The 27,258-nt window shown below is 45.6% G+C and overlaps 1 protein-coding gene across 1 annotated transcript in view; it reads right to left on the bottom strand.

The window, feature by feature from the left end:
• Nucleotides 1-27,258, bottom strand: part of CSMD2 (CUB and Sushi multiple domains 2) — a 263,376-nt gene that overhangs the window by 97,560 nt on the left and 138,558 nt on the right. The window contains exons 11-14 of the mRNA XM_066564613.1: nt 24,587-24,690; nt 18,252-18,364; nt 10,950-11,132; nt 204-530 (exon numbers count right to left, since the gene is read on the bottom strand). Of these exons, the coding sequence (XP_066420710.1) occupies nt 204-530; nt 10,950-11,132; nt 18,252-18,364; nt 24,587-24,690 (727 nt within the window). The remainder of the gene's footprint in view (nt 1-203; nt 531-10,949; nt 11,133-18,251; nt 18,365-24,586; nt 24,691-27,258) is intronic.

Below are 27,258 nucleotides of genomic sequence, written 5' to 3' on the forward strand. Positions count from 1 at the left end.
TAATATATATATTTTAGATATCTATTTTAGAGATATATTTTAGATATATATATATCTAAAATATATATTTATATATAATATATATATTTTAGGTATCTATTTTAGAGATATATTTTAGAGATAAATATAGAGATATACATATAGATATAACATCTATTATATGCACCATCCCTCCCCACCACGCAAACCCAACACACACTCACTGGTGAAGGTGATGTTGAACCCTCTCTTTTCCATGGAGTGGTCGGTCTGGAACTCCAGCCTGGCCACGTGGCCGCTGCTGGTCAGCGAGGAGGGGATGTGGCTCCCTGAGAAGGTGCCCAGCACGGGGGACTCGGCCGTGCCTCCGTCCTTGACAGCCAGGAAATCAAACTGGGGCTCCACGTCGAAGTCGTTGAAGGCCAGGTGGATCCTGCTCTCGGGGTTGGCGATGATCAGCCACACGCAGTGCAGGCTGCTCCCGTACTCCTCGGGGTAGTTGGGGGACAGCACGGTCCCCGACGGGCTGGTGAAGTTGAAAAAGCAGGAAACTGCAAAGGGAAAGTGGCATCAGTCCCCACAGCTGTCCCTGCCCTCAGCCCCCTGGCTGGGACGCTCCCAGTTCCTGCTCTGAGGCTGCCTCAGGAGGGGAAATGTTATTTCCAGGCTGCCAGAGCCCACTGAGAGAACCTCTGTCATCTAATAAATATCAGCATTTCATGTGCATCAAAAACCAGGAGGGGAAAACACCACCCTGGACCTTCCACTAGTTCCCTTCCATTTTTATTCCCTTTAATTCCCTCCCTCACAGGAGCAGCAGGGAAGCCTTTGGTCATCACTGAATCAGAATATTTTGGTCACCACTAAATCAGAATCTTTTGGTCATCACTGAATCCAAACCTTTTGGTCACCACTGAATCCAAATCTTTTGGTCATCACTGAATCCAAATCTTTTGGTCACCACTGAATTCCAATCTTTTGGTCACCAATAAATTCAAATATTTTGGTCACCACTGAACCTGAATCTTTTGGTCACCACTAAATCGGAATATTTTATTATTGGGATAAGAAAAGCACCCGTTCTTCAGGACTTTGCGTGGATTTGCCATTTTCCAGTCCCTTCCAGGTTTATTTAACAGCAGGAAGAAAATGCCTCTTAGATGGATCTGGCATTTTCCAGGTGAATTCTCTCCTCAGGAACCCTCCCAAGAATCCAGCGGGTGACTGGAGCTGGTGCAAAATAAAAACCAGCACGGAACCAGCCAGCTTTTGCCTCAACATTTTGTTTTTGCTGTGGCCACATCCCAGCAAAACCCCAGAGAACCTGGAGCAAGGAACCACCTCAGGCACTCCGGGCACTGCTCCAGCCTCCCCTGCTGCTGTCCCTGGCTCAGCTCTGTCACCCGCGGGTGACACATCCATCCCCAGGGTGCTGCAGGCTCCTCGGGGCCTGCTCACAATAAAATCTGCCCTTTCCATCTGCTGAGCTCGTTTTTGCCCCTCTGCATTCATCAAACTCCTTCCGTGCACACCAGGGAGTATCTGTGGGACAAACGGAGTGCCTCGAGAAGGAGCTGGGAGTTCATTTGCTTTGTCTGCGTCCTTGGGAAATCGTTCACACCTGGCTGAGCACTGGGAGAGGTGGAACAGCCCAGGAACGTTCCCAAATGCTGAGGGGTTTGGGACAAACCAGAGGAATCTGCAGCCCTGCTGGAGGAGAAGCTCTTCCCACCCTACAAATAAATCCCTGACTTCTGCTGGTTCCCAAAAAGAGCCACGGAAATAATTAAAACCAGGCTTAAAACGAAGCTGAGGGGAAGAGCATGCATGAAAAACCCTCCAGCTCTCCAGGGGTTCAATCCATCCCAAGCTGCAGCTGCCAAGGCCCATTAAATTTGGGAAGGCAAGGCTGCCTTTGAAGTGCTACCTGCCCAAACTTTGGGATATTTTATGTATGGATGCTTTGCTCATCCCTTTTCCCCACCGCCACCCTTGGTAAAACCCATTATTGGGAACATCCATCTCCCTAATTCCTGGCACAGAGGATGAGCTTGGCTTGGGGTTGGCATGTAGACAATTATTTGGATCACTGCTCTGCCTCCCTCTGTTATTTTCCCTCTGTCTCCCCTCACCACTTAATGGGCTGGGATCAAATAATTCGGACGTTCCCGTGACGTTATCAAGGCCACGGAGCTGCACAATCCATTCCCTGCTCTCAAAGCCACAAAGAGAGCAGATTAAAGAGAAAACAAACTGCAAAACATCCTCAGGATTTTTTTTTTTTTAGGCTCTCTCTCTCTCTACCAGACGCTGAAATATCAGGGGATGCTGTCAAATAATTCTGTCAGCATAAGCACGGTGTAATCTGCCTCAGGAAAATTGAAAATAAATTCATTTGCACCCAGGGAAATGTCTCAACAGCAGGGATGAGGTGTCTCCTCTAAATTTTTAAATCCAAAGGGGTGAATTAGCATTCAGCCAGGACCTCCAGCAGCCCAGCAAGAGAGAGGTGCAGTCGCCAGTTCAGAAAATAAAACAACAAAGGACTTGCTGACAAAGGGGAGAGGAGCAGAGCGAGGGAAGAATATAAAATTAACCTTTGCCAGATAAAACAAAGTGACAGATTAAAGAGGAGCTGGTAAAAAAAAAAAAAAAACCAACAAAAAAACCTCCAAGAGTCTCCACTGCAGGGAAGTAAACGAGGATTTTGGTTTTCTATAAGATCAGTGAGGAGAAAAATGAGTTGGAGCTGGAGGGCCAAGGCCACTGGGCCAAGCTGTGGCCAGGAAAAAGCTCCCCTTGATGGAGAGGGGAGCTGGAATCACATCCCAGAGGGGAACATCCAGCCCAGGGAGCCACAAGGTTCATGAGCAAGACCATGGAGTCTGTGAGATGATGATTTTCTTCATCTTGTGAAGCAGAGGAGGCTTTTCCTCACTTTTCCCTCACTGGGGAAGGAGGTTTTTCTTCTCCGTGGAAGATTTTTCTTCATTTGGAAGGAGGTTTTTCCTCTCTTTGGAAGGAGGCTTTCCTTCTTTGTGGAAGAATTTTCCTCACTGTGAAAGGAGGTTTTCCCTCACTGCGGAATGAAATTTTTCTTCTCTGTGGAAGGAGATTTTTCCTTACCATGGAAGGAGGTTTTCCTTCTCTGCGGAAGATTTTTCTTCACTGTGGAAGGAGGTTTTCCCTTGCTGTGGAAGGAGATTTTTCCTCTCTGTGGAAGGAGATTTTTCCTCATTGGAAAGAGATTTTTCCTTACTATGGAAGGAGATTTTTCCTTACCATGGAAGGAGGTTTTCCTCTTCTGTGGAAGATTTTTCTTCACTTGGAAGGTGGTTTTTCTTTTCTGTGGATGGTGGTTTTTCTTTACTTGGAAGGAGGTTTTCCTCACTTGGAAGGAGGTTTTCCCTCACCATGGAAGGAGATTTTTCTTCACTGTGGAAGGAGGTTTTCCCTCACTGCGGAATGAAATTTTTCTTCTCTGTGGAAGGAGATTTTTCCTTACCATGGAAGGAGGTTTTCCTTCTCTGCGGAAGATTTTTCTTCACTGTGGAAGGAGGTTTTCCCTTGCTGTGGAAGGAGATTTTTCCTTACCATGGAAGGAGGTTTTCCCTCGCTATGGAAGATTTTTCTTCACTTGGAAGGAGGTTTTTCTTTTCTGTGGAAGGCGGTTTTTCTTCACTTGGAAGGAGGTTTTCCCTCACTTGGAAGGAGGTTTTCCCTCGCTATGGAAGGCGGTTTTTCTTCACTTGGAAGGAGGTTTTCCCTCACTATGGAAGGCGGTTTTTCTTCACTTGGAAGGAGGTTTTCCCTCGCTATGGAAGGCGGTTTTTCTTCACGTGGAAGGAGGTTTTCCCTCGCTATGGAAGGAGGTTTCAGCTCTGATCCTCCAACCTCCCCGGAGCTGGACACTGGGACAAACCAGGAGCTGTTTACCAAGGTGTCACAGGCAGGGCCAGGCTGTCAGGAGGAAGAGGATGGAGACAGCCCAGCTGTCCCTGTCTGTGCTGCTGGAGCATCCCAAAGAGCCCTGAGCAGCAGGAGCCATTCCCAACATGACAGAGGCCAGCCCTGCTGCCTGCAGCTGCCCATCAGCAGCACGGGCTGGGAGCAGCCCTGGCTGCAATTAATATTTATTACCCCTGTTAAATGCCAGCAGAGGCCATTTCATTATGTGCACAGCACAGGGGCCTGTTTACAAAGCTGACTGTGTCAATAATTTTTTTTATTTGTCAATAATTGCTACATTTGTCAATAATCCTTATTGCTGACCAATTACTGCAAAGGCAATGAGAAAAATCCCTTTATTAAATACAGAATAAATCACAGCAGACACAGAGCAGTGAGACCATGGCATGAATGAACCAGCACAGGGATTTTTTCACATTACCACCAAGCAGCACCAGGATTGTGCCTTGGTTTAGAGCAGTGAAACAAGGAAGGAGCAGCTCCTTGGTTCTTTTCTTGGGAGGGAGATATGGATGTGAACATGGACCAGGCAGGAGAAATTCCTGCAGTTCTCTCTTCTCTTCTCTCTTCCCTTCCTTCTCTTCTCTCTTTTATTCTCCCTTCCCAGATCCCACCTCTCTCCTCCATCCCTGCTCATCCTGCAGGAGAACCCAGGGCTGATCCCAGGGAGAGGTCACACCACGGGAGCAGGGAAGGCACCGGGGTCAGGAGCTGAAAACCAAGCAAGGAATCCCTGGAACAACTGCAGTTTCCATGGAAACAATCCAAAATTCTTGACTTTCCTCTCAGTTTTTAGATCCTGCTCCCACAGACCTCTCTTGGGAGAGAGCTGGGGAGACAGGAGTGGATTTTCTGCCTTGCATTTCCTTTTTTTCCAAAAATGCCTCCTCTAGGCAGAACTTGGTGATGGGCTGGGAAAGCAGGACAGTGCTGGAAGCTCAGGGCACTGCTCCAGCCAGGCAGCAAAGTGCTTCACATTCTGTATTTTCCTCTTTCTGTATCTGTTATTCCAAGGGGAAAAATAAAAAAATAAAAATCTGCATCTTACGGTGCCTTTTCCTCCTGAAAACCCTGTGGCACCACAGGGCAAGTGGGAGGCGAGGGAAGGAGTTTGGAGCAAAATTAACTGGGAGGGTTTTGTTATTTCAGAGCAAAAAAAAAACTCAGCTCAGTCCGGGGGTGGGACTGCAGGTATGAAGAGAAGAATGAAAACCAGGCAGGTTTTGGGAACCAAATCTTGAGGAAAATATCACTGAATTTAAAATAGATGCGCAGGCAAGAGCAGGTTTCACTGCCACCCACTCCAGCAGGAGCAGGGGTTGGCTTTGGGAAGGAGCTGAAGTTTTTTAAAACTTAACTGGGAGCTGCTGATCCCCACTGGGACAGGGATCCTGCAGCCATCTGCCCCTGGGACGTGCTCCAAGGCTTCTGCACCTTCCTCTGCCGAGTTCCCACGATTTCCAACAGAGCTCTTCCCCCTCCCAGCAGATCCCTTGGGAATTTCTGCCGCGGCCACAAGAAGGTGGAAGTTTGTGGCCATTTTTTGGCCCAAGAAAAGCCTCGTGGTGCTGCTGCTCACCTCTCCTGTGCTACTCCCTCCTCTGCAAATGCTGCATGGGACCGTCCCTCAGGGGCCGGGGGGACGCTTCTGGGCAGCCACCACTTCCCTGGGGCAGATTTTTTTTGGCAGGAATAACTGGGATGTTAACGGAGACGTTTATCCCAGATCCATTAAAATGAATGAATATGTTCATCCCAAATCCATGAAGACACTTGTTCCCAATCCCTTCAAATATTCCCAGGAATGAATATGTGTTAAAAAACACACCCAGGAACAAACACATTTATCCCAAATCCACTCACACATTCCCAGGAATGAACACATTTGTCCCCAGTCCATTCAAAAACAACCAGGAATGAACACGTTTATGCCCCAACCCAAACACTCCCAGAAATGAACAGATTTATCCCCAAATGGAATCAAACACTGCCAGGAATGAATATATTTGCTCCCTATCCATTCAAACACTCCCAGAAATGAACATGTTTATCCTCAATCCTTTCAAACACTCCCAGGAATGACCACATGAATCTCAAACCCAACCAAACATTCCCAGGAATGATCCCGTGAATCCAAAACCCAATCAAATATTTCCAGAAATGAACATGTTCCATTCAAACATTCCCAGAACAACCACACTAATCCCAAACCAAGTCAAACATTCCCAGGAATGAACAGATTTATCCCAGATCCATTCAGACATTCCCAGGAATGAACAGATTTATCCCAGATCCATTCAGACATTCCCGGGAATGAAAAGATTTATCCCAAATCCATTCAAATATTCCCAGGAACAGACACATTAATTCCAAATCAAATCAAACATTCCCAGGAGCGACCACATTAATCCCAAATCCATTCAAACATCGCCAGGAATGACCACATGAATCCCAAAGCCAATAATTTCCAGAAATGAATGTGTTTGCTCCCAATCCATCCACACATTCCCAGATTTATCCCTAAACTTTCCCAGGAATGACCTCATGAATCCCAAACCCAATCAAACATTCCCATGAATGAACATAGTTTATCCCAAATCCATTCAAAACATTCCTAGAAACGACCACACGAACCCCAAACCCAAACATTTCCAGAAATGAACGTGCTTGCTCTCAATCCATCCAAACATTCCCAGATTTATCCCCAAACTTTCCCAGGAACGACCACAATGACCCCAAAACTCTGCTGAGCGACGCCAACCAACCCAACCCCGCTGGGGTCAGAGCGGACGCTTCCCTTCCCCAGGATTTTTGGGGCGCAAATCCCCTCCTTTTACATCCCCTCCTTTTACATCCCCTCCTTTTTACTCCCCCACCATTTAATTCCCCGTCAGACATGAGGCGGGTCCAGAAAAACCTGGATTTTCCAAGTGTGATCCCAACAAACCGAGGCTGCAGCAGAAATTCCGGAACGACTCTCCCAGAACTGGCGGAGAGGGCACCTAAACCAAGGCAGGAGCTTGCCCAAGGAGGTGACAATGACATTTATTGCCACTCCAAGGGCCACAATCATCCCCCCCACGGAACAGGACGGCGCTGCCTGGCACGGGTCAAGCACCCAGAGGAAAATGCAGGGTGGAAATCGAGGAAAGGCAGGAGGAGCAGGGAAGGGAAGAACAAAGATCCTTGAAAGACTCTGTCACTGCAGAACCCCCCCAGGAGCAGCAGGGCCCTGCTCTTTCTGTCAAATAAACCTTGTGAAGTGAATTTTGGAGACAAATAAAATCAGGACATGAGGTGGGTTTGTTTTTTTTTTTTTTCTCTACTCCACACGAGGATGTTTGAACAGCAATTCCCACCCTGGATCTGGAGGTTTTGGCAGCTCTGGGATGTCCCTCTCCCTCACCACAGCTCCATCCTCAGTGGCAGCAGCCCCAGAGTTGAAATTATGGAGCTGATTCTCCATTTATAAACTGGATAATCTCCTCAGCCACAGGATATTCTATCCCCAAATCAGAGCACAAGGGTTTTCCTTCAGGAATATTTATCCAATGTCTGTTTTGCTGAGAAAAAGGAACAAACTCTGGCCAAAATCCAGTTCTGGGTGTGAAAGTGCCCTGGCCTGTGACAGACACCACATCCCCCAAGCCTGGAAATGCCATTTTTAAAGCCAACAACAGAATTATGGAGCTGGATCAAGCAGTGCCAGGATGGTGCAGGACAGAGAGAAGAATTTCAGCCATCACCCAAAGCCAGACACTCAAATTGTACAGAAAGACACCCAAACAGTACAGAAATAAACACCCAGACACCCAAATTGTGCAGAAATAAACACTCAGACACCCAAATTGTGCAGAAATAAACACCCAGACACCCAAACTGAACGGGAACAGACACCCAGACATCTGAATTGTACAGAAATAAACACTCAGACACCCAAATTGTGCAGAAATAAACACTCAGACACTCACATTGAACAGGAACAGACACCCAGCCGTCCAAGTCTCACAGAAACAGACACCCAGATACCCAAATTGTACAAAAATAAACACTCAGACACCCACACTGAACAGGAACAGACACCCAGATGGAACAGCAACAAACACCCAGATACACACAATTGCACAGAAACAGCCATGCAGACGCTCAAATTGTACAGAAATAAACACCCAGACACCCAAATTGTACAGAAATAAACACCCAGACACCCAAATTGTACAGAAATAAACACCCAGACACCCAAATTGTATAGAAATAAACACCCAGACACCCAAATTGTATAGAAATAAACACCCAGACACCCAAATTGTACAGAAATAAACACCCAGACACCCAAATTGTGCAGAAATAAACACCCAGACACCCACAAAGTACAGGAACAGATACCCTGACACCCAAATTGGACAGAAACAAACATTCACACACCTAAATTGTACAGAAATAAACGGTCAGACACCTAAATTGTACAGAAACAGACACCCAGACACTGATATTTTACAGAATCAAACACCCAGACACCCATATTTAAGAGGAACACACCCCCAGACACCCCAAAACCAACCAGACTCCCAAACTCCCACAGGAACGAACTCCCCACCACCCAAATTTCAAAGAAACAAACCCCCAGACCCCAAATTTCACAGAAGCAAAAGGGGTTCCCTCATTTCCCCCCCTCACATCTGATGGTCTCCCAACATTTCCCACCTGGAATTGGGACACATTTTGTCCTTTTTGTCCATTTTGTGACCCCTCCTGCTCCACAATAAATCAGGAGTGAAGGTCAGGAGGGGTCTGTGAGGGATTTTTCCCACTCCCTGCACGTTGTCTTGTTGATCCATGAATATCTCAAGAGCCACAGAGAACAGATCACGCTGGAATTATTTGAACTGGAAGATTCCTGCCATGCTTTGCATGGATGGGGCTTGATCTGATCAATATCAATAATCCTATTTTACCAAAAATCTCCTTTCTAAGTCTGTTATCACCCAGTTCTGTTGCCCTGAGCACAAGCCACAAGTTTATTCTCACTCCAAACTCTCAGCACCAGCCTCAACCACCCCAACTTGTCCAAATTCACCTGAAATTCCAAGAAATTAAAAGGAAAAACCAGCACAGAACCAGTCTAACACTTCCCACCTCCCAGATAATCAGGAAAAACTCCAGTATTTATTTCCTCAGCAGCACCTCCAGCTGATTTGCTTACAAATAAAAGAACCAAACAGGAAGGGAGGGATGGCAGCTGGAAAATGGAGGACTCAGAGGAATTGCTTCCTTTCCCCAGGCATTTCTCTGAGCTTAAATCAGTGTTTGAAAAGAAAGGCACTGGCTTCAAACTGGTTCTCCCCCTTCTCCGTGACCCCCAATTTTCTCCCAGCTCTCCAGACCCCCTGCAAAATCTGGTTTTTCCCCCCCCAGTTCCATCCTTTTCATGGATCAGCTCCTGCCACACCACATTTCCACTGGAATCTCACCCAGTTTGGCACCTGCTCTTCTAAAACCAACATTTTTGCTTTCTCCCTCTCCATTCTCCCCTCCCTAAACTGCATTTTCCTGTTTGTTTTTTTTTTTTTTAAAGCTCAGCCTCACTCCCCTGTTCCAAGGCCCAGATTTTAACAGAGCCAACAAAGTAGAAAAGGAGATTTAAAAAAAAAGTAGAAAAGGACATAAAAAGAAGAGTGAGGTTACCCCCAACTGGGGGAAACAGAGGGAAAACTCTGGGGAAAACTCCTGCAGGAAGATCCTGGCAGGGCAATAAAGCAAAATGCCCAACATATCTACAGAGAACACTGAGAGCATTAAAACCCCATGGGGACTGTGCAGAACTCCCATTTCCACCCCAAAATGTGATCCTGGGTCACCACAGAGAGCAGAACATCCCAAACCTGCTGAGAATGGGGCAACAAATGCAAAACAGGCCCTGCAGGAGGGAGCCTGGGGAGGGTTGGATCATGAGGGAGAAATGAGGGGCAAAAAACAGAATTCAGGTTTAAATTGTGGACTTGGCCATGTCCTGTCTGTACTGGCCACCAAGGGCTGATTTTCCCTCTGGGAAGGGAAGGGAGAGCCCAGCACAGCCCAAATCTCTCTACAAAGAGAATTCAAGTTTAAATCTGGAATTTGCTGGGTCCTGTCCACCAAGGACTTGATCTTGTCTCAGGACAAGGCAGGGAGAACCCAGAACAGCCCAAATCTCTCTCTGCAAACAGAATCCACGTTTAAATTGTGAATTTGGCCAGCTCCTGTCTGTGCTGGCCACCAAGGGCTGATTTTTCCCTCAGGACAAGGCAGGGAATGCCCAACACAGCCCAAAACCTTCTCTACAAAGAGAATCCAGGTTTAAATTGTGAATTTGCTGGGTCCTGTCTACCAAGGACCTGATTTTCCCTCAGGACAAGGCAGAGAGAACACAGCAGAGCCCAAATCTCTCTTTGCAAACAGAATCCATGTTTAAATCTGGAATTTGCTGGGTCCTCTCTGCGCCAAGGCCACCAAGGACTGATTTTCCCTCAGGACAAGGCAAGGAGAGCCCAGCACAGCCCAAATCCTGCACTACAAAGAGACCCCAGGTTTAAATCTGGAATTTGCTGTGTCCTGTCCACCAAGGGCTGATTTTCCCTCAGGACAAGGCAGGAAGAGCCCAGCACAGCCCAAATCTCTCTGCAAAGAAAATCCAGGTTTAAATCTGGAATTTGCTGGGTACTGGCCACCAAGGGCTGATTTTCCCTCTGGGAAGGGAGAACCCAGCACAGCCCAAAACTTTCTCTACAAAGAAAATCCATGTTTAAATCTGGAATTTGGCCATCTCTTGTCTGTGCTGACCACCAAGGACTGATTTTCCCTCAGGACAAGGCAAGGAGAGCCCAGCACAGCCCAAATCTCCCCTGCCCTGCCCAGTGAAGAGCCCAAACCTGTCCCCAGGCTGGCTGAAGGCGCCACCGGGGCAGGCGCCACCACCTTGGCGTCCCCTCAGAGGGGGCCCAGGGAGCTGCTGACCCACTTACAAACACACACAGGTTTCTGAGCAGACCACTGGCTGCTCTTTTGGCAGGTGATGCTTTTGTGGCCCTTGAGCTCGAAGGCGGGCTGGCACTGGAAGTGCAGGGTGTCCCCGTGGCGGAAGCGGGAGCCCTCACGGCGGCCGAAGGCGGGGACGCCGGGATCCCCACAGCTGCCCTGGTCGATCTCTGGAAGGGAAAAACAACACAGGGTTGGGTGAGGGAAGGGGCTGGGAGGGAGAAAACGGAGAATCTGGGTGTGGGGAAGGGGTTCAAAGAGAGAGAAGACAGGGTTGGGGTGTGGGGAAGGGGTTGGAAGAGAGAAAACAGGATTTGGGGTGTAAGGAAAGGGCTGGAAGAGAGAGAACACAGGGTTGGGGTGTGGGGAAGGGGCTGGAAGAGAGAGAAGGAACAGAAAACTTGGGTATGGGGAAGGGGTTCAAAGAGAGAACACGGAATTTGGGTGTAGGGGAAAGGGCTGGAAGAGAAAGGACACAGGGTTTGGGTGTGGGGAAGGGGCTGGAAGAGTGAAAACACAGGGTTTGGGTGTGGGAAGGGGCTAGAAGAGAAAGAACATAGGGCTTGGGTGTGGGGAAGGGGTTGGAAGAGAGAGAACACAGGGTTGGGGTGTGGGGAAGGGGTTGGAAGAGAGAAAACAGGATTTGGGGTGTAGTAAAAGGGCTGGAAGAATGAATTTGGGTGTAAGGAAAGGGCTGGAAGAGAGAACACACAGGGTTTGGGTGTGGGAAGGGGCTGAGGCCCAGCTGGTGCAGCCCCCACAGGTTGTGGCATCCCAACCCTGATTTTCTCCTAAAAACCCCTCCTGACAGCTCCCCCACCCCCAAATCCAGGGTTTTGGGATTAGGAAAGGCACAATTTCCTGTTATCTCCTGCTCCCCTCCATCCCATTTCCAAAAGGCTCCCTGCCCTGGATCACTATTAGCTCCAAAAACCTCACTCCTCTTTAGTACTTCCACATTATTTATCTGCTCCACACTCCTCTCCTCTCCCAATCCTCTTGTTTTTATCCCCAAAAACTTCATTCCTCCTGAGTGTTCCCACATTATTTATCTGCTCCTCACTCCTCTCCAAATCCTCTGGTTTTTATCCCCAAACACTTCATTCTTTCATTCCTCCTGAGTGTTCCCACATAATTTATCTGCCCCACGTTCCTCTACTCTCCCAATCCTCTGGTTTTAATCCCCAAAAACTTCATCCCTTCATTCCTCCTTAGTGTTCCCACATTATTTATCTGCTCCACACTCCTCTGGTTTTTATCCCCATCATCTCTGATCAGTCTCGCTGCCTTTTTCCTCCCCGTTTCCAATTTCTTGCACCAAATTGGAAATCTCTTTTCTGACACTTCCTTTACAGAGGCAAACCATGGGAGCTGAGATTTGCATGACTCCCTCTAATATCCCAATTTGGCTGGAATAACAACAAGCACCCTCATTATTATTCTGGCTCCAGGCAACTCCACATCCAGGTGTATTTTGAGCAGGAGTCACTGAGCTTCTGCTGCATCTCGAGCTGAAAACTCACTGCTAGCTAATGAAGCATCCCCAAAATAATTTAACATAAATTAATATTAAAAGTTTTCATGAAACAGGCTGAGTTTTTTTGCCTCTCAGTGAAAGCACTTTGCCAGGATTTACGGATCTTCCTGCACACTTTCCAAATCCAACTGTTTAGGAGCTGCACTTGCATATTAGGAATGGAAAATGAAAATTTTGGGTGTTAAAGCTGCACTGAACTGTTCATTCCTCCCCTCAAAAACGCACAAGGCCAGCAGTGCTTAGCATGAAATGAAAATTCAGCTGGAAAACTCAAGGAATAGCAACGAGCTGGGATGGGAGGAGTGGATGTGGAACATTTATCAGTGTGTCTGACAGGGACCTGGGGATGCTCCCTGCTGCCACTCAGAACACCCATGGCTGTCACACCCTGCCTGAGCTGTGGCAGTCCCAAAATTCCATGCACAGACACAAAAAATTCCCATCCGGGCAGCCCTGAAACTCCTCCACAAATGGACACAGAAATTCCTGCCTGACCCCATCATGGCAGTCCCAAAATTCCACACATGGACACAAGAAATTCCCATTGTGGCAGCCCTAAAACTCCCCCAGAAATGGAAATAAAAATTCCCATTCTGGCAGCCCCAAAATTCCACACCTGGACAAAAAAAATTTCCATCTTGGCAGCTCCAAAATTCCACACATGGACACAAAAAACTCCCATTGTGACAGCCCTAAAATTCCTCCACAAATGGATACAGGAAATTTCCATTGTGGCAGCTCCAAAATTCCACAAATGGACACAAAAATTCCTATCCCCGCAGCCCCAAAATTCCACACATGGACACAAAAAACTCCCATTGTGACAGCCCTAAAATTCCTCCACAAATGGATACAGGAAATTCCCATTGTGGCAGCTCCAAAATTCCACAAATGGACACAAAAATTCCCATCCCCGCAGCCCCAAAATTCCACACACTGACACAAAAAACTCCCATTGTGACAGCCCTAAAATTCCTCCACAAATGGATACAGGAAATTCCCATTGTGGCAGCTCCAAAATTCCACAAATGGACATTAAAAATCCCATCTTGGCAGCCCCAAAATTCCACACAGAGAAACAAAAACTCCCATTGTGACAGCTCCAAAACTCCTCCACACGTGGACATAAAAAATTCCTGCCTGACCCCATCCTGACAGCCCCAGAACTCCCCCACAAATGGAAATAAAAATTCCCATTCTGGCAGCCCCAAAATTCCACAAATGGACACAAAAAATTCCTGTCTGAGCCGTGGCAGCCCCGTCCTCCTGAAGGCCACAGGAGCTTCCCCAGAAGGGTCAGAGATGCCAAAACCCCAGGGCCAGCCCCAAATGTTTCCCTCAGCTTGGGCAGGGATGGGAATCACAGAAATTCTGCACCAAGCAGCTCCAGCTTAGGGAAAAGCAGAATTTCCAGAGCTGGAATTCCAAAGGGAGCTGGGAATGTGCAGCATCAATAAAATCGGGGTGTGCTGAGGGCATCAGGAGCTCAGGAAAAAACGCAGCCAAGTGAGGTAAAATCAGCATTTTGACCCTTGGATGAGAGAGAATAAAAACATCACTGCAGGGTCTCCTCCCTCCTCACCCTTTCCTGTCACCCTGCACGACCCCAGCTCCAATCAGGGGGTTAAAAATGGGAGGAAAATGAGGAATTAGAGCTCCCAATTCCCACCCTCTCCTTGTCAGCAGCAAGCAAACACAGCTCGAAGGTTTCATCACCTCACAGAGGTCAGGAAATGGAATTTATTCGGAAATTCCATTTTTTGACCTGAGGAAAATCCCCTGGTTCCTGCATTTCTTTGTGTAAGGGAGAAAAATCCATGAAATATTGAGCAGGGCAGAAGTTTCATTTAAAAAAAAGAAAGAAAAAAGGAGTGATTCAAAAATATCAAAACATGTTACTTCAATAAGATTGAAACATTCCTCCTGATGAATGTTTAAAGAAAAATCACTTCCACATTAGAATAATAAAAGTCAAAACTAAACAAGAACATCCAAACCAAGTGTTTTGACATTATTGAAAGGAAACAAGTTGACATGAATCTTTCACTGCTTTCCCCATCAAATATTATTCATACAGGGGGAAATTTTTTGACAAAACTGCGTTTTCTGAGGGAAAAATGTGGCAGCAGGAATTTTGCAGAGCTCTTTGTGCTGTTTGGTTGAGGGTGGTGGGTGGGAAATTGGGTGAGGAATGAGAAAAAAATCTCCCTCACACCTCCCCAAATCCAGGCTGCTCCCCATCCCTGGGAATTCCTGCTCTTGCAGGAGGAAAGGGGGGGAAATGAGGATTTTTCTGAGGGAAAATGAGGATTTTCGTGAGGGAAAATGAGGATTTTTCTGGGGGAAAATTAGGATTTTTTTCTGGGGGAAAATGAGGAATTTTTATGGGGGGAAATGAGGAATTTTCTGGGGGAAAATTAGGATTTTTTCTGGGGGAAAACGAGGAATTTTTCTGAGGGAAAATGAGGAATTTTTCCCGGGGGAAATGAGGAATTTTCTGGGGGAAAATTAGGATTTTTTCTGGGGGAAAATGAGGAATTTTTCTGAGGGAAAATGAGGATTTTTTCTGGGGGAAAACGAGGAATTTTCTGAGGGAAAATGAGGAATTTTTCTGAGGGAAAAACGAGGAATTTTCTGAGGGAAAATGAGGAATTTTTCTGAGGGAAAATGAGGAATTTTTCTGGGGGGAAACGAGGAATTTTTCTGGGGGAAAATGAGAAATTTTCTGGGGAAAATGAGGAATTTTGGAGCTGCCAGCAAGTCAAACTCTGGTTTCTGGAAGGGGTAGCCAGAGGGTGAAGGATTTGTGAGACTGAGGAAACACCTCAAATGTCACCCCCAGTCAGGAAACACCCAGGGAAATATTTTACCTCACACACAGGATTTTGTACTTAAATGAACTTGGCGTAATTAATTAAAGCTTATGGTGTCAGGTAGGAATTTGGAGGAGGGTGTTTCTGCTGCCTTTTAGTTTTCTCCTCCAAGAATGAATAAAAATGATCCCATTTTTATCCCAAGCCTAAAGGATTCTCTGGTTCTGACCCCATGGAAGGGGTGGAACAGGAATGGACTTGAAGCTCCTTCCAACCCAAACTGGTCTGGGATTCCTGAAGGAGGAAAAAAGGGATCTAAAGAGGAAAACACCCAGGAAAATATTTTACCTCACACACAGGATTTTGTACTTAAATGAACTTGCTTAATTAATTAATGAAAGCTAATGATGTCAGGTAAGAATATGGAGGAATCAAGACCAGGGTGTTTCTGTTGCCTTTTAGTTTTTTCCTCCAAGAATGAATAAAAATGATCCCATTTTTATCTCATTTCAGCCCAAAGGATTTTACCTCACACACAGGATTTTGTACTTAAATGACCTTGCTTAATTAATTACAACTAATGGTGTCAGGTAAGAATTTGGAGGAAACAAGATCAGGGTGTTTCTGTTGCCTTTTAGTTTTTTCCTCCAAGAATGAATAAAAATGATCCCAATTTTATCCCAAGCCTAAAGGATTCTCTGGTTCTGACCCTATGGAAGAGGTGGAACAGGATGGACATTAAGGCCCCTTCCAACCCAAACTGGTCTGGGATTCCAGAAAAAAACAGATCTAAAGAGAAAACACAACAAGGAGGGGGTGAATTAAAAGGAAAAATCCCTTCCTGCCCCTCCCTGCCACCCAAAACCAGCAGAGCAGAGCAAGTGCAGCACTGGGCCTGGCTCTGCTGGGACCAGCATCACTTTAAACCCTGTCCTGAGCTTTGGGCCAGGCTTAAACACCAGGAACAGGACCCTGGCAGAGCTCAGCTCAGCACAGCACGAGCTCAAAGCCCTTCTGTGGCTCCTGCTCAAGCCCTTAAATTAAATTTGATTCAAATTAAATTAAATTTAATGGGAGAGCAGAGCAGGAGGGATGGAAACCCCTTGGCCTCCTGAGAGACCCCAACACCAACAAAACAGGGGAGTGGGAGATGCAGAACCTTAAAAAAAAAAAATAAATCCAGAGCTGGATTCCCACCTGGATAATTGGCAAAAGAGCTGCAGGAAACAGCAGCTCATCCCAGCTAAGTTTGAAAAAAAAAAAAAAGAAAATAAAATCCTTATTTCTTCTGCTGAAGAACTGGAGTTTATTCCAAGCAAGAGCATAAAAGTAAATCAATTGTATCAATTCCCGTGGTAAGATGAAGAAGTTTGATGAAAAGCACAAAGGGCAGGGGAGGAAATCTCCAGCTCCAGCCCTGCAGAGCTCCTAAGCCTCTTCAGCACCGTGGGGCTGAATTCCAGCTCTCCACAGCCAAAGCCTTGCTCAGCACTCCCCTGACAATAAACAGCTTTTAATCATCCCCTGCCTGCAGCAGGGGGCTCAGACCTGACTCAGCTCCTTCCCAATTCCAGCAGAAATCCAAATTAAATTAGTGTGGGAGCGCCCATAAATCTGGTTTTAATTTGAAATTCTGGCTTTCTATTCAAACAATGCAACAGTGAATTACAATTTGGCTTTGTTCTGGATTTTTGGTGGGGTTTTTTGTGATGTTTCTGTTCTCACCACAGGAATTTATAAAATTAATTTACTTTTATGCTATTGCTTGGCATAAACTCAGGTTCATCAGCAGAAGAAATAAAGGTGGTGGGTTTTTTTTGGAATTTAAATAGGGGAATATCCCTCAAAAAGAAGAAATGATGGGAGTCTGGATCTTCTTTAACCAATCCTAAATTTCTCAGGAACTTCTGAACAATGTGGTCTGAAGGAACCCTTTGCCCCAGCTGTTACAAGGGGCTGGGAATTCTGCAGGAATATCCTGATGGAAGTGGAAGGCACCAGCTCCAGGGCAAGGAGTTTTCCCAACAAATCACCCAGGATTAAAGGAAAAAAGGGAGAAGGGAAGCCCCAGGATGCCAAAAAATTCAGCATCCCTCAGCTCTGTGCAGTGGGGAGGAAGGAAAGGGTACTCCAGGAAAGTGGAGCTTAATCCAAACTCATTCTGCCAAGCACTGGAAATGCAGAATTATTGTTCATTAAATGAGAAAAAAAAATCTGTTCAGGAGGATAAAAGTTGGGATTGGAGATTTGGGAGTGATTTTGGGGAACATCAAGGAGCCAGAGCTGAACTGAGACCCAGGTGATTTACACAGGCTGCAAATTTCCATTATTTAAAATGAATAATGTGCATTTGGGGCTGGCAATTCCAGAGCTGAAGGCTCCCACTGGGCACTTCCAGCACCTCTCAAGGAGATTTCCCCACACAATTTCCCTATTTTTGCCAACACCTGTGACAACAGCAAACACACAAGCTTAGGCCAGACTTGAGCACTCACATTTTGCTGCATTCCATGAGTTTCTTTGAAAAAACCCCAATATTAACTTTTATTAACTTTGATTTCACCTGAAACAGCCCATTTTAAAGCAGCTGACACCAGAGATCTGCTGGAACCAGGGATTCCCCCATCCCATTCCATCCCACAGGCACAATCTGTTCCTGTCAGCTGAAATTCCCGGTTTTTTTTCCCAATAAAACACCTGAAATGGCAACGGGGCAGCCCCCACCCAGCCAGCTTGGATGGGAAAGGAAACTCTTAAGGAAAAAAAAAATAAATAAAACCAAACCTTCAATACTTTGATTTATTTAGAGGAGCTCCCTTTTCTCCCCAATCCCTGCACCCAGTTTTGGTTTATTTAGAGGAGCTCCATTTTCTCCCTGCACCCAGCTGGTCCCTGATATTCTGGGAAAAGGGGAATTGGGAGGGAGGAGCCTGGGCTACCTTCATAGGTGGCTTTGAAGCCCAGCAGGTTGCTGACACTGTCGGTCTGGAAGAGGAGCCACATCTGGTGCTGGGTGCTGACAATGAGGTCAGGGACTGTGGTGCCTGTCAGGCTGCAAAAATAAATAAGAAAAACAAATTAAAATTATATAATATATAAAAATTAGTTAAAATAATAATGATTTAAAATATTATATATTTATATTAATTATATATTGCTAAATTATACTGTTATTAAATTATATCTTAATATATTAATATTATAATAATTAATATTATAGTACTATTAATATATTTTATATTAATAAAATAGTCTTAGAATTATAAAATTAATAAAAATAATATAATAATATAATAAAGACATAATAATATAATATATTAAACTATAGTATGATTAAATTATATATTATATTAATTAAAATAAAGTATAATATAAAGTAATATAAAATATATAACATATACTATAATAAATTTATAAAAATAATTAATTTTATATAATAATAAAAATAAAAACATAATTATATAATAGATAATAATACGATAATACAACAAAGATATAATATAAATACATAATATAATGTAAAATATTATATAATTATAAATAATATATAAATATTGTGTGATTATAAAAATATAATAAAGTACATAATAATATAATAAAAACAGCCTCTAAGTGGCCTCAGATTCATCACCCTCAAATAAAGGACTCTGCAGAAGAAGGAAATGCCAAACTAATGCCAAACTAATTAAGAATCACCCCAAAAAATGGGAGATTTTCAAGCCTGGTGTCAGCGTGCCACAACCCAACCTGCTGGGCAGACCTCAGCAGGTCAGAGAAAGGATGTTACAGATAAGGAAAAATAAACAACTCTGAGAAGGAGAACCAAGGAATCCTGACTTCTTCTTGGGTCTCGGGGCTGGCAAAAAGAGACTTTCCAACACCTTGAAATTACCACCTTTATATAAAGAGTTACAAGTCAAGAGAGTTTAAGTAGAATGACAGTGAATTTATCACAGGGTGACAATGTAGAATTTTGGGGTTTTAGAATGGGGGTTCAAGAGGCAAGATGGAGGAATCTGGGCGTGTCCTGTCCTTCTTCTTCCTCCTGGCCTCCATCTTCTGCTGTGATGGTGGCACTTTTGGATTGGTTTAAGGTAGAAGCTCACTGTCTAACATAGGTGATAGGTATTAAAAAATTATTGTAAATAAAGTACACGTAGTTCTTAGTATAAAAAGCCAACACCACCCCACGGGCAGGGACTGTGCCACAATCTGACCTGCCCGACAGGTAAGGAAAAATAAACAACCTTGAGAAGGAGAACCAAGGAATCCTGACTTCTGCTTGGGTCTCAGGGCTGGGAAAAAGAGACTTTCCAACACCTCGGGGTCATCTCCACACCAGCAGACAAAGCAGGAGCCCCAAATGTGCTGAACACCCTGTGAGCCTTTGAGGATCCACACGTGCTGAACAGCCCTGAGCCCTTGAGAAGTGCCACTAATCCCAGCAGGATCAGGGCTCTGCCTTCCCCTCCCAGGAGGGCTGAGGAGATTGAGGGAAAAGTCACTGATCCCCCCCTATGAACCAGGCTCATTCAGCCTCTGGGATTCATCACCTCAGCACAGCTTCAGAGCTTCATCCCCCACCCACAGGAGCATCTTTGGCACAGGCAGATGGAGCTCAGCTCCTGCCTCCCTTCCCAGGAGCAGCATTTGTGTGGGTGGGATGATTATTCCAGGAGCAGGGCTCCTGTGTTGCCTGTGTTTAATGTTGTGATTATCCTGTTTCTGCTCTGGTATTATCTGTGAGAAATTCAGAAATTAAGAGCGAGTGGAGAGGGGTGAGAGGGTTTTTTTATCTTTTCTTCAGGGTTTAAATAAATCCCAATTGATGCCCGTGCTCAGCTCTGGGTTGGGCCTGGCCCCAGCTATAACAGCAGCACTTGAAAGGCTCCTGGATAAAAGTAAACTCAACAGAAGGGGACAGGGAATTGCTGGAGCAAGGCCAGAGGAGGGGTGTGAAGCTGATAAAGGGACAGGATCCAGGCTGGGAGAGTTGGGAATGTTCAGCCTGGAGAAGGAAAGATTGAGTGGAGCCCTCAGAACACCGGCCAGGAGAGCTGGAGAGGGACTCAGCACCAGGAACTGCAGTTCAAGGGGGAATTAATTCAAAAGGAGAGAATTGGGTGAGATTTTGGGAAGAAATTGCTCCTGCCAGAGGAGGGATGTGATCCAGGCTGGGAGAGTTGGGAATGTTCAGCCCGGAGAAGGAAAGATGAGTGGAGCCGTCACAGCAGCTTCAGGAACTGCAGTGCCAGGACAAGGGGGAATGAATTCACACTGGAAAAGGGGAGAATTGGGTGGGATTTTGGGGAGAAATTGCTCCTGTCAGAGGAGGGATGTGAAGCTGATAAAGGGACAGAAGCCAGGCTGGGAATGTTCAGCCTGGAAAAGGAAAGGTTGAGTGGAGCCTCCTCAGCATCCCAGGAGCTGCAGGAGAACTGAAGATGGATTCAGCACCAGGAACTGCAGTGCCAGGACAAGGGAGAATGAGTTCCAAGTGGAAAATTGGAGAATTAGGTGGGATTTGGGGGAGAAATTGCTCCTGCCAGAGGAGGGATGCGATCCAGGCTGGGAGAGTCGGGAATGCTCAGCCTGGAGAAGGGGAGGTTGAGTGGAGCCCTCACAGCTCCTGTCAGGAGAGCTGGAGAGGGACACAGCACCAGGAACTGCAGTGCCAGGACAAAGGGGAGTGAATTCAAACTGGGAAAAGGGAGAACTGGGAGGGATTTTGGGGAGAAATTCCTGGCTGTGAGGGTGGGCAGGCCCTGGCACAGGGTGCCCAGAGCAGCTGTGGCTGCCCCTGGATCCCTGGCAGTGCCCCAGGCCAAGCTGGACAGGGCTGGGAGCACCTGGGACAGTGGGAGGTGTCCCTGCCATGGCAGGGGTGGCACTGGATGGGCTTTGAGGCCCTTCTACCCCAAACCATCCCAGGATTCTGTGGCAGCTCCCAGGGCTGTGTCACCCCCCCAGTGCAGGTGACATTAACTCTGCTCCCTGCCGAGTGCCAGCTCCTCTCCAGGGCAGGGACCTCAGGGAAATGGGGCCTCCCTGGGCATCACAGACCTGTCCTGCCCATCCAGGGACAGGGGCACCTGCAGCAGCCATGCCCAGGCTCTGAACCTGGAGTAGATTTTTTTGTTTTTGTTGTTTTTCCTGCAATCACAATCCCAGCCAAGCTCTGCCCCTGCCTCTGCTCTGATTTCTCTGACCTGCAGCAGCATTTTATTGATCTCAGGCTGCTGGTTAAATGAAGAAGTGATCTTGTTTTAGTGCCTGTTTTGCATCCCAGAGATGTTCAGGAGTGTTATTGTTGATTCTCAGTTTATTTATTGAAGCAGCAGCCAGGCAGGAATGAGGAGAACTCCAAGAGGAAAAACCTCCAGGAAAAGGTGCTTCAAAGCTTTGTGCATCCTTTGCCACCCCACTTTTAACAAGCTGGGGGATTGATTTGGGTGCTTGTTACTTCAGGAAATCAAATTCCTTCTTGCAAGTCAGGAAGCTCAGCCTAACAATCTGCCCCCTGCTCCCATTTTCCAGGGGTGGGAATGAGCCTGGGAACAAAATCCTTCCCAGCTCAGTTTGGGGTGGAATCTGCTGCTCTGCAGCTCCCCTCAAGTGCATTCCTTGATTGGGAAGGCAGCAGGGCTGAGCTCCTCAACAGCCAAGGAGAAGTGAAGAGCAAGGAAGAAAATTGGAATTACTGCCTTTGACGGGAGTTGCTGCATTTTGATTTTCCCAAAGAAACCTCACTTTGTATCCAGGTATTATTCCTGAATAATCCGGCTAAAAGTGGGCAGAAAACTCTGGAAAAAGTGATCCATGGACTTTCAAGCACATTAATTAGCACTGTGGTCTTCACAGCTCTCTCCCATTTCGTTACTTTTCAATTAATCCTCCCAGATTATTAACAAAAAAAAACAAAAAAAAAAATCCCTGGAAGGATTAACAGCAGGAATTTACTGGAAACTTCCTGGGAAAAGATTCCAGGCACTGCACCTTGTTCAGTCTCAGATATTGCAAATTTGCATCAGCCTCACCTGGGCAGGTGCATTCTGGTACTCACACAAAAAGCACAGAGGGGACAATTTAATTTTCTGTCCCCAAAGTGACAACCAGCCCCAAAACCCCCTGGATCCTGGCATGCCAAGCCCTACAGCTCCACCTGGGCAGGTGCATTCTGGTACTCACATATAAAGCACAGAAGGGACAATTTTCTGTCCCCAAAGTGACAGAAAACCACTAAAAAAAAAAGCCCTAAACCCACCAGATCCCTGCATCCCAAGCCCTACAGCTCCACCTGGGCAGGTGCATTCTGGTACTCACACATGAAGCACAGAGGGAAAAACTTCAGGAAATCCAATTTTCTGTCCCCAAAGTGACAAAAAACCACTAAAAAAAGCCCTAAAACCACTGGATCCTGGCATCCCAAGCCCTGCAGCCTCACTTAGCCAGATGCATTCTGGTACTCACATATAAAGCAAAGAGGGGACAATTTAATTTTCTGTCCCCAAAGTGACAACCAATCCCAGAACCACTGGATCCCTGTATACCAAGCCCTCAGCCCCACCTGGGCAGGTGCATTCTGGTACTCACATATAAAGCACAGAAGGGACAATTTTCTGTTCCTAAAGTGACAGAAAACCACTAAAAAAAGCCCTAAAACCACCAGATCCCTGCATCTCAAGCCCTCAACCCCACCTGGCCAGGTGCCTTCCTGCAGGAGGGAATTCGAGAATTGATACTCACACATAAAGCACAGAGGGAACAACTTAAGGAAATCCAATTTTCTGGCCCCAAAGTGACAACCAGCCCCAAAACCCCCTGGATCCCTGCCTGCCAAGCCCTCAGCCCCACCTGGGCAGATGCAATCCTGCAGGAGGGAATCGGAACTCACACATAAAGCACAGAGGGGACAATTTTCTGTTCCCAAAGTGACAAAAAAACCCACTAAAAAAAAAGCCCTAAAACCACCAGATCCCTGCATCTCAAGGCCTACAGCCCCACCTGGCCAGGTGCATTCTGGTACTCACACAAAAAGCACAGAGGGAACAATTTAATTTTCTGTCCCCAAAGTGACAACCAGCCCCAAAACCCCCTGGATCCTGGCATGCCAAGCCCTACAGCTCCACCTGGGCAGGTGCATTCTGGTACTCACATATAAAGCACAGAAGGGACAATTTTCTGTCCCCAAAGTGACAGAAAACCACTAAAAAAAAAAGCCCTAAACCCACCAGATCCCTGCATCCCAAGCCCTACAACTCCACCTGGGCAGGTGCATTCTGGTACTCACACATGAAGCACAGAGGGAAAAACTTCAGGAAATCCAATTTTCTGTCCCCAAAGTGACAAAAAACCACTAAAAAAAGCCCTAAAACCACTGGATCCTGGCATCCCAAGCCCTGCAGCCTCACTTAGCCAGATGCATTCTGGTACTCACATATAAAGCAAAGAGGGGACAATTTAATTTTCTGTCCCCAAAGTGACAACCAATCCCAGAACCACTGGATCCCTGTATACCAGGCCCTCAGCCCCACCTGGCCAGGTGCATTCTGGTACTCACATATAAAGCACAGAAGGGACAATTTTCTGTCCCCAAAGTGACAAAAAAACCCACTAAAAAAAAAAGCCCTAAAACCACCAGATCCCTGCATCTCAAGCCCTCAACCCCACCTGACCAGGTGCTTTCCTGCAGGAGGGAATTCGAGAATTGATACTCACACATAAAGCACAGAGGGAACAACTTAAGGAAATCCAATTTTCTGGCCCCAAAGTGACAACCAGCCCCAAAACCCCCTGGATCCCTGCCTGCCAAGCCCTCAGCCCCACCTGGGCAGGTGCAATCCTGCAGGAGGGAATCGGAACTCACACATAAAGCACAGAGGGGACAATTTTCTGTTCCCAAAGTGACAAAAAAAACCCACTAAAAAAAAAGCCCTAAAACCACCAGATCCCTGCATCTCAAGGCCTACAGCCCCACCTGGCCAGGTGCATTCTGGTACTCACACAAAAAGCACAGAGGGGACAATTTAATTTTCTGTCCCCAAAGTGACAACCAGCCCCAAAACCCCCTGGATCCTGGCATGCCAAGCCCTACAGCCCCACCTGGGCAGGTGCATTCTGGTACTCACACATAAAGCACAGAGGGGACAACTCAAGGAAATCCAATTTTCTGTCCCCAAAGTGACAAAAAACCACTAAAAAAAGCCCTAAAACCACCAGATCCCTGCATCCCAAGCCCTCAGTCCCACCCGGGCAGGTGCATTCTGGTACTCACACATAAAGCACGGATTTCTGGTCTCCGACCTGGCCCCCGTCCCCCACTGTCAGAGTGTCGTAGCCTCTCTCCAGCTCGAATTCCTCGAAGGTGAGTTTGATCACCTGCCAAAGACACAATTAACACCATTTATTCATCAATTAACACCAAGCCCTGCCCTGCCCTGCCCGTGGATCCCGCAGCAGCTTCCAAGAGCATCAAAATCTCCAAAACAGCCCCAAGAGTTGGGTGGTTTTTCTTGTTTTTTTTTTTTTTTTTTTTTTTTTAGGGTTATTTTTTTTGTTTGGGTTTTTTTTTTTTTTTTTTTTTTTTGGGGTTTTATGGAGATTTTTTTGGTTTGGTTTCGGGTTTTTTTGTTTTGTTTTGGTTTTTTTTTTTGTTCTTTTTTTTGGTTTGGTTTCGGGTTTTTTTGTTTGTTTTGTTTTGGTTTTTTTTTGTTCTTTTTTTTGTGGTTTTTTTTTGTTGTTGTTTGGTTGGTTGGTTTTGTTTTTTGGGGGTTTTTGTCTTTTTTGTTTGAATTTTTTTTTTTTTGGTGGGTTTTTTGTGTTTTTATCTTTTGTTGTCTTTTTTTTTTTGTATTTTTTTTTTCCTTCATGATTTTTACAGTGCTTTGGATCACCTCTGCTCCATCTCCTGCTTGCCCAGGTGACTTCACTGATATCAATATTTGTGTGCTTTTTGCAGCTCCATGTGCCTTTTCCCACCCTTTCCCTCCCCAGAACTGGAATTCTGCAGGTGGGTTTGGACGTTCATGGTGGAAATGCAGAGTATTTTGCTCTGTGGCTCAGGAAATGCAGAGTATTTTGCTCTGTGGCTCAGGAAATTCTCCTGGTTCCTGGCCAGAGCAGGAGAGAATTTACGGATTTCTGTGAATTGTCAGAGAATTCTCTCCTGCTGTCTGCACACACAACCCTCAGCATTTTCACATCTCTAATCCCTTTTTTCCCTCTCCTGTCCCATCCAAATTTTGGGTTTTTGCAGCCCCTCTGCATCACTTAGGAGCAGAACTCCCAGGGAAGTTGGTGCTCCAAGGGAATTTCTGATTTTCAAATCCAATTTAGGGGGCAGAGTCCTTAACCCAGCCTGGGATAGGCTGAACAAACAGAAAAAGAAGAGATTAATTAAATTAGAGTTTCACATCCCTCAGCAGCAGAAATGCAAGGAACCAAAGCCCAGGAAACCCAAAATCTTGGTTTTGCCCTTCTTTGTTTTTGTAAGCAGCAAAACCTGAGCAGCTGTGGATTCCCAGGGGGATAAAGACCTCAAAGTTCAACCCAAAAATAATTTTTAAAATGTGTTTATACAGTTCAGGCTGAGCTGGCCTGTGTTTTCTTTCCTAGGGATGAGCACAGTATTTTTCAATGCACAGAAAACTAAATTAAAGAAGAGTTTCACACCTCCCATCAGCAGAAATCAATGGAGTTTTCTTTCCTGGATTCTTTATCTGATCAGCAAAAAGACAAAAAAAAAAAGCCCCAAAACCACTCAAATGCACGAGACCTTTGCAAATACAAGAAATTCCCTGACTTTTAACAGATTAAATCCCCAAATGTGGGTTGGTGCTTCTTTCAGCACACAACACCAAAATCACCAAAAGCCAAAAGGGAGAAGCAACCAAAGCCCAGGAAACCCAAAATCTTGGTTTTGCCCTTCTTTGTTTTTGTAAGCAGCAAAACCTGAGCAGCTGTGGATTCCCAGGGGGATAAAGACCTCAAAGTTCAACCCAAAAATAATTTTTAAAATGTGTTTATACAGTTCAGGCTGAGCTGGCCTGTGTTTTCTTTCCTAGGGATGAGCACAGTATTTTTCAATGCACAGAAAATTAACTTTAAGGATTTAAACTGATTTTTAAATGAGAGTTTTTTCCCCCAAAGCCCCAGGATGGTGAACCAGGAGCCCGGGTGATGCTTCAGACAACGTGAATTTGTGTTCAGTACCCAAACATTAACCTGTGCAGGCTCGAAAGGCATGGAAAGTTGGAATAAAGTAATTAATTAACCCAGAGAACATTGAGCTGCAGATCTGCACACACCATTACCTCAGCCACTCCAGGAGCTGCATCCTGAGCAGCCTGACCCTAATTAAACAACTAATTACATCCTGGCACACCAAGACTGCAACCTCGTGGCACCAAGACTTGGGTGCTGAATTTTGTATTTATTTACCCAGTTTTCTGTTTTGTGGAGTGGTTTCCTTTTTTCTGTTTGTTTGTTTGATTTGTTGGGTTTTGTTTGTTTATTTTGGGTTTTTTTTTGTTTGTTTGGGGTTTTTTTGTTGTTTTTTTGTTTGTTTGTTTTCCCTCTGAAAGCTGGAAATGTAATTTATTTTATTTAATTATTTAATGATTTGTCCAGTCACATTATGAGGAGAAAAATCCACAATAATTCACTCTGGTAGAACAGCAGCTCGTGTAGTTCTAACCTGAAGCTTTACAAGCTTGTATTTATTTACCCATTGTATTTATTTACCCATTGTATTTATTTACCCATTTTCCCGTTTGGGTTTTTTTTTTTTAATATTGTATTTATTTACCCATTTTCCTGTTTTTTTCTTTTTATATTGTATTTATTTACCCATTTTCCTGTTTTGTTGGTTTTTTTAAAATATTGTGTTTATTTATCCATCTCCTGTTTTTTTAATATTGTATTTATTTACCCATTTTCCTGTTTTGG

This window comes from Molothrus aeneus, chromosome 23, assembly GCF_037042795.1.
Source record: "Molothrus aeneus isolate 106 chromosome 23, BPBGC_Maene_1.0, whole genome shotgun sequence".
Taxonomy (NCBI): Eukaryota; Metazoa; Chordata; class Aves; order Passeriformes; family Icteridae; genus Molothrus; species Molothrus aeneus.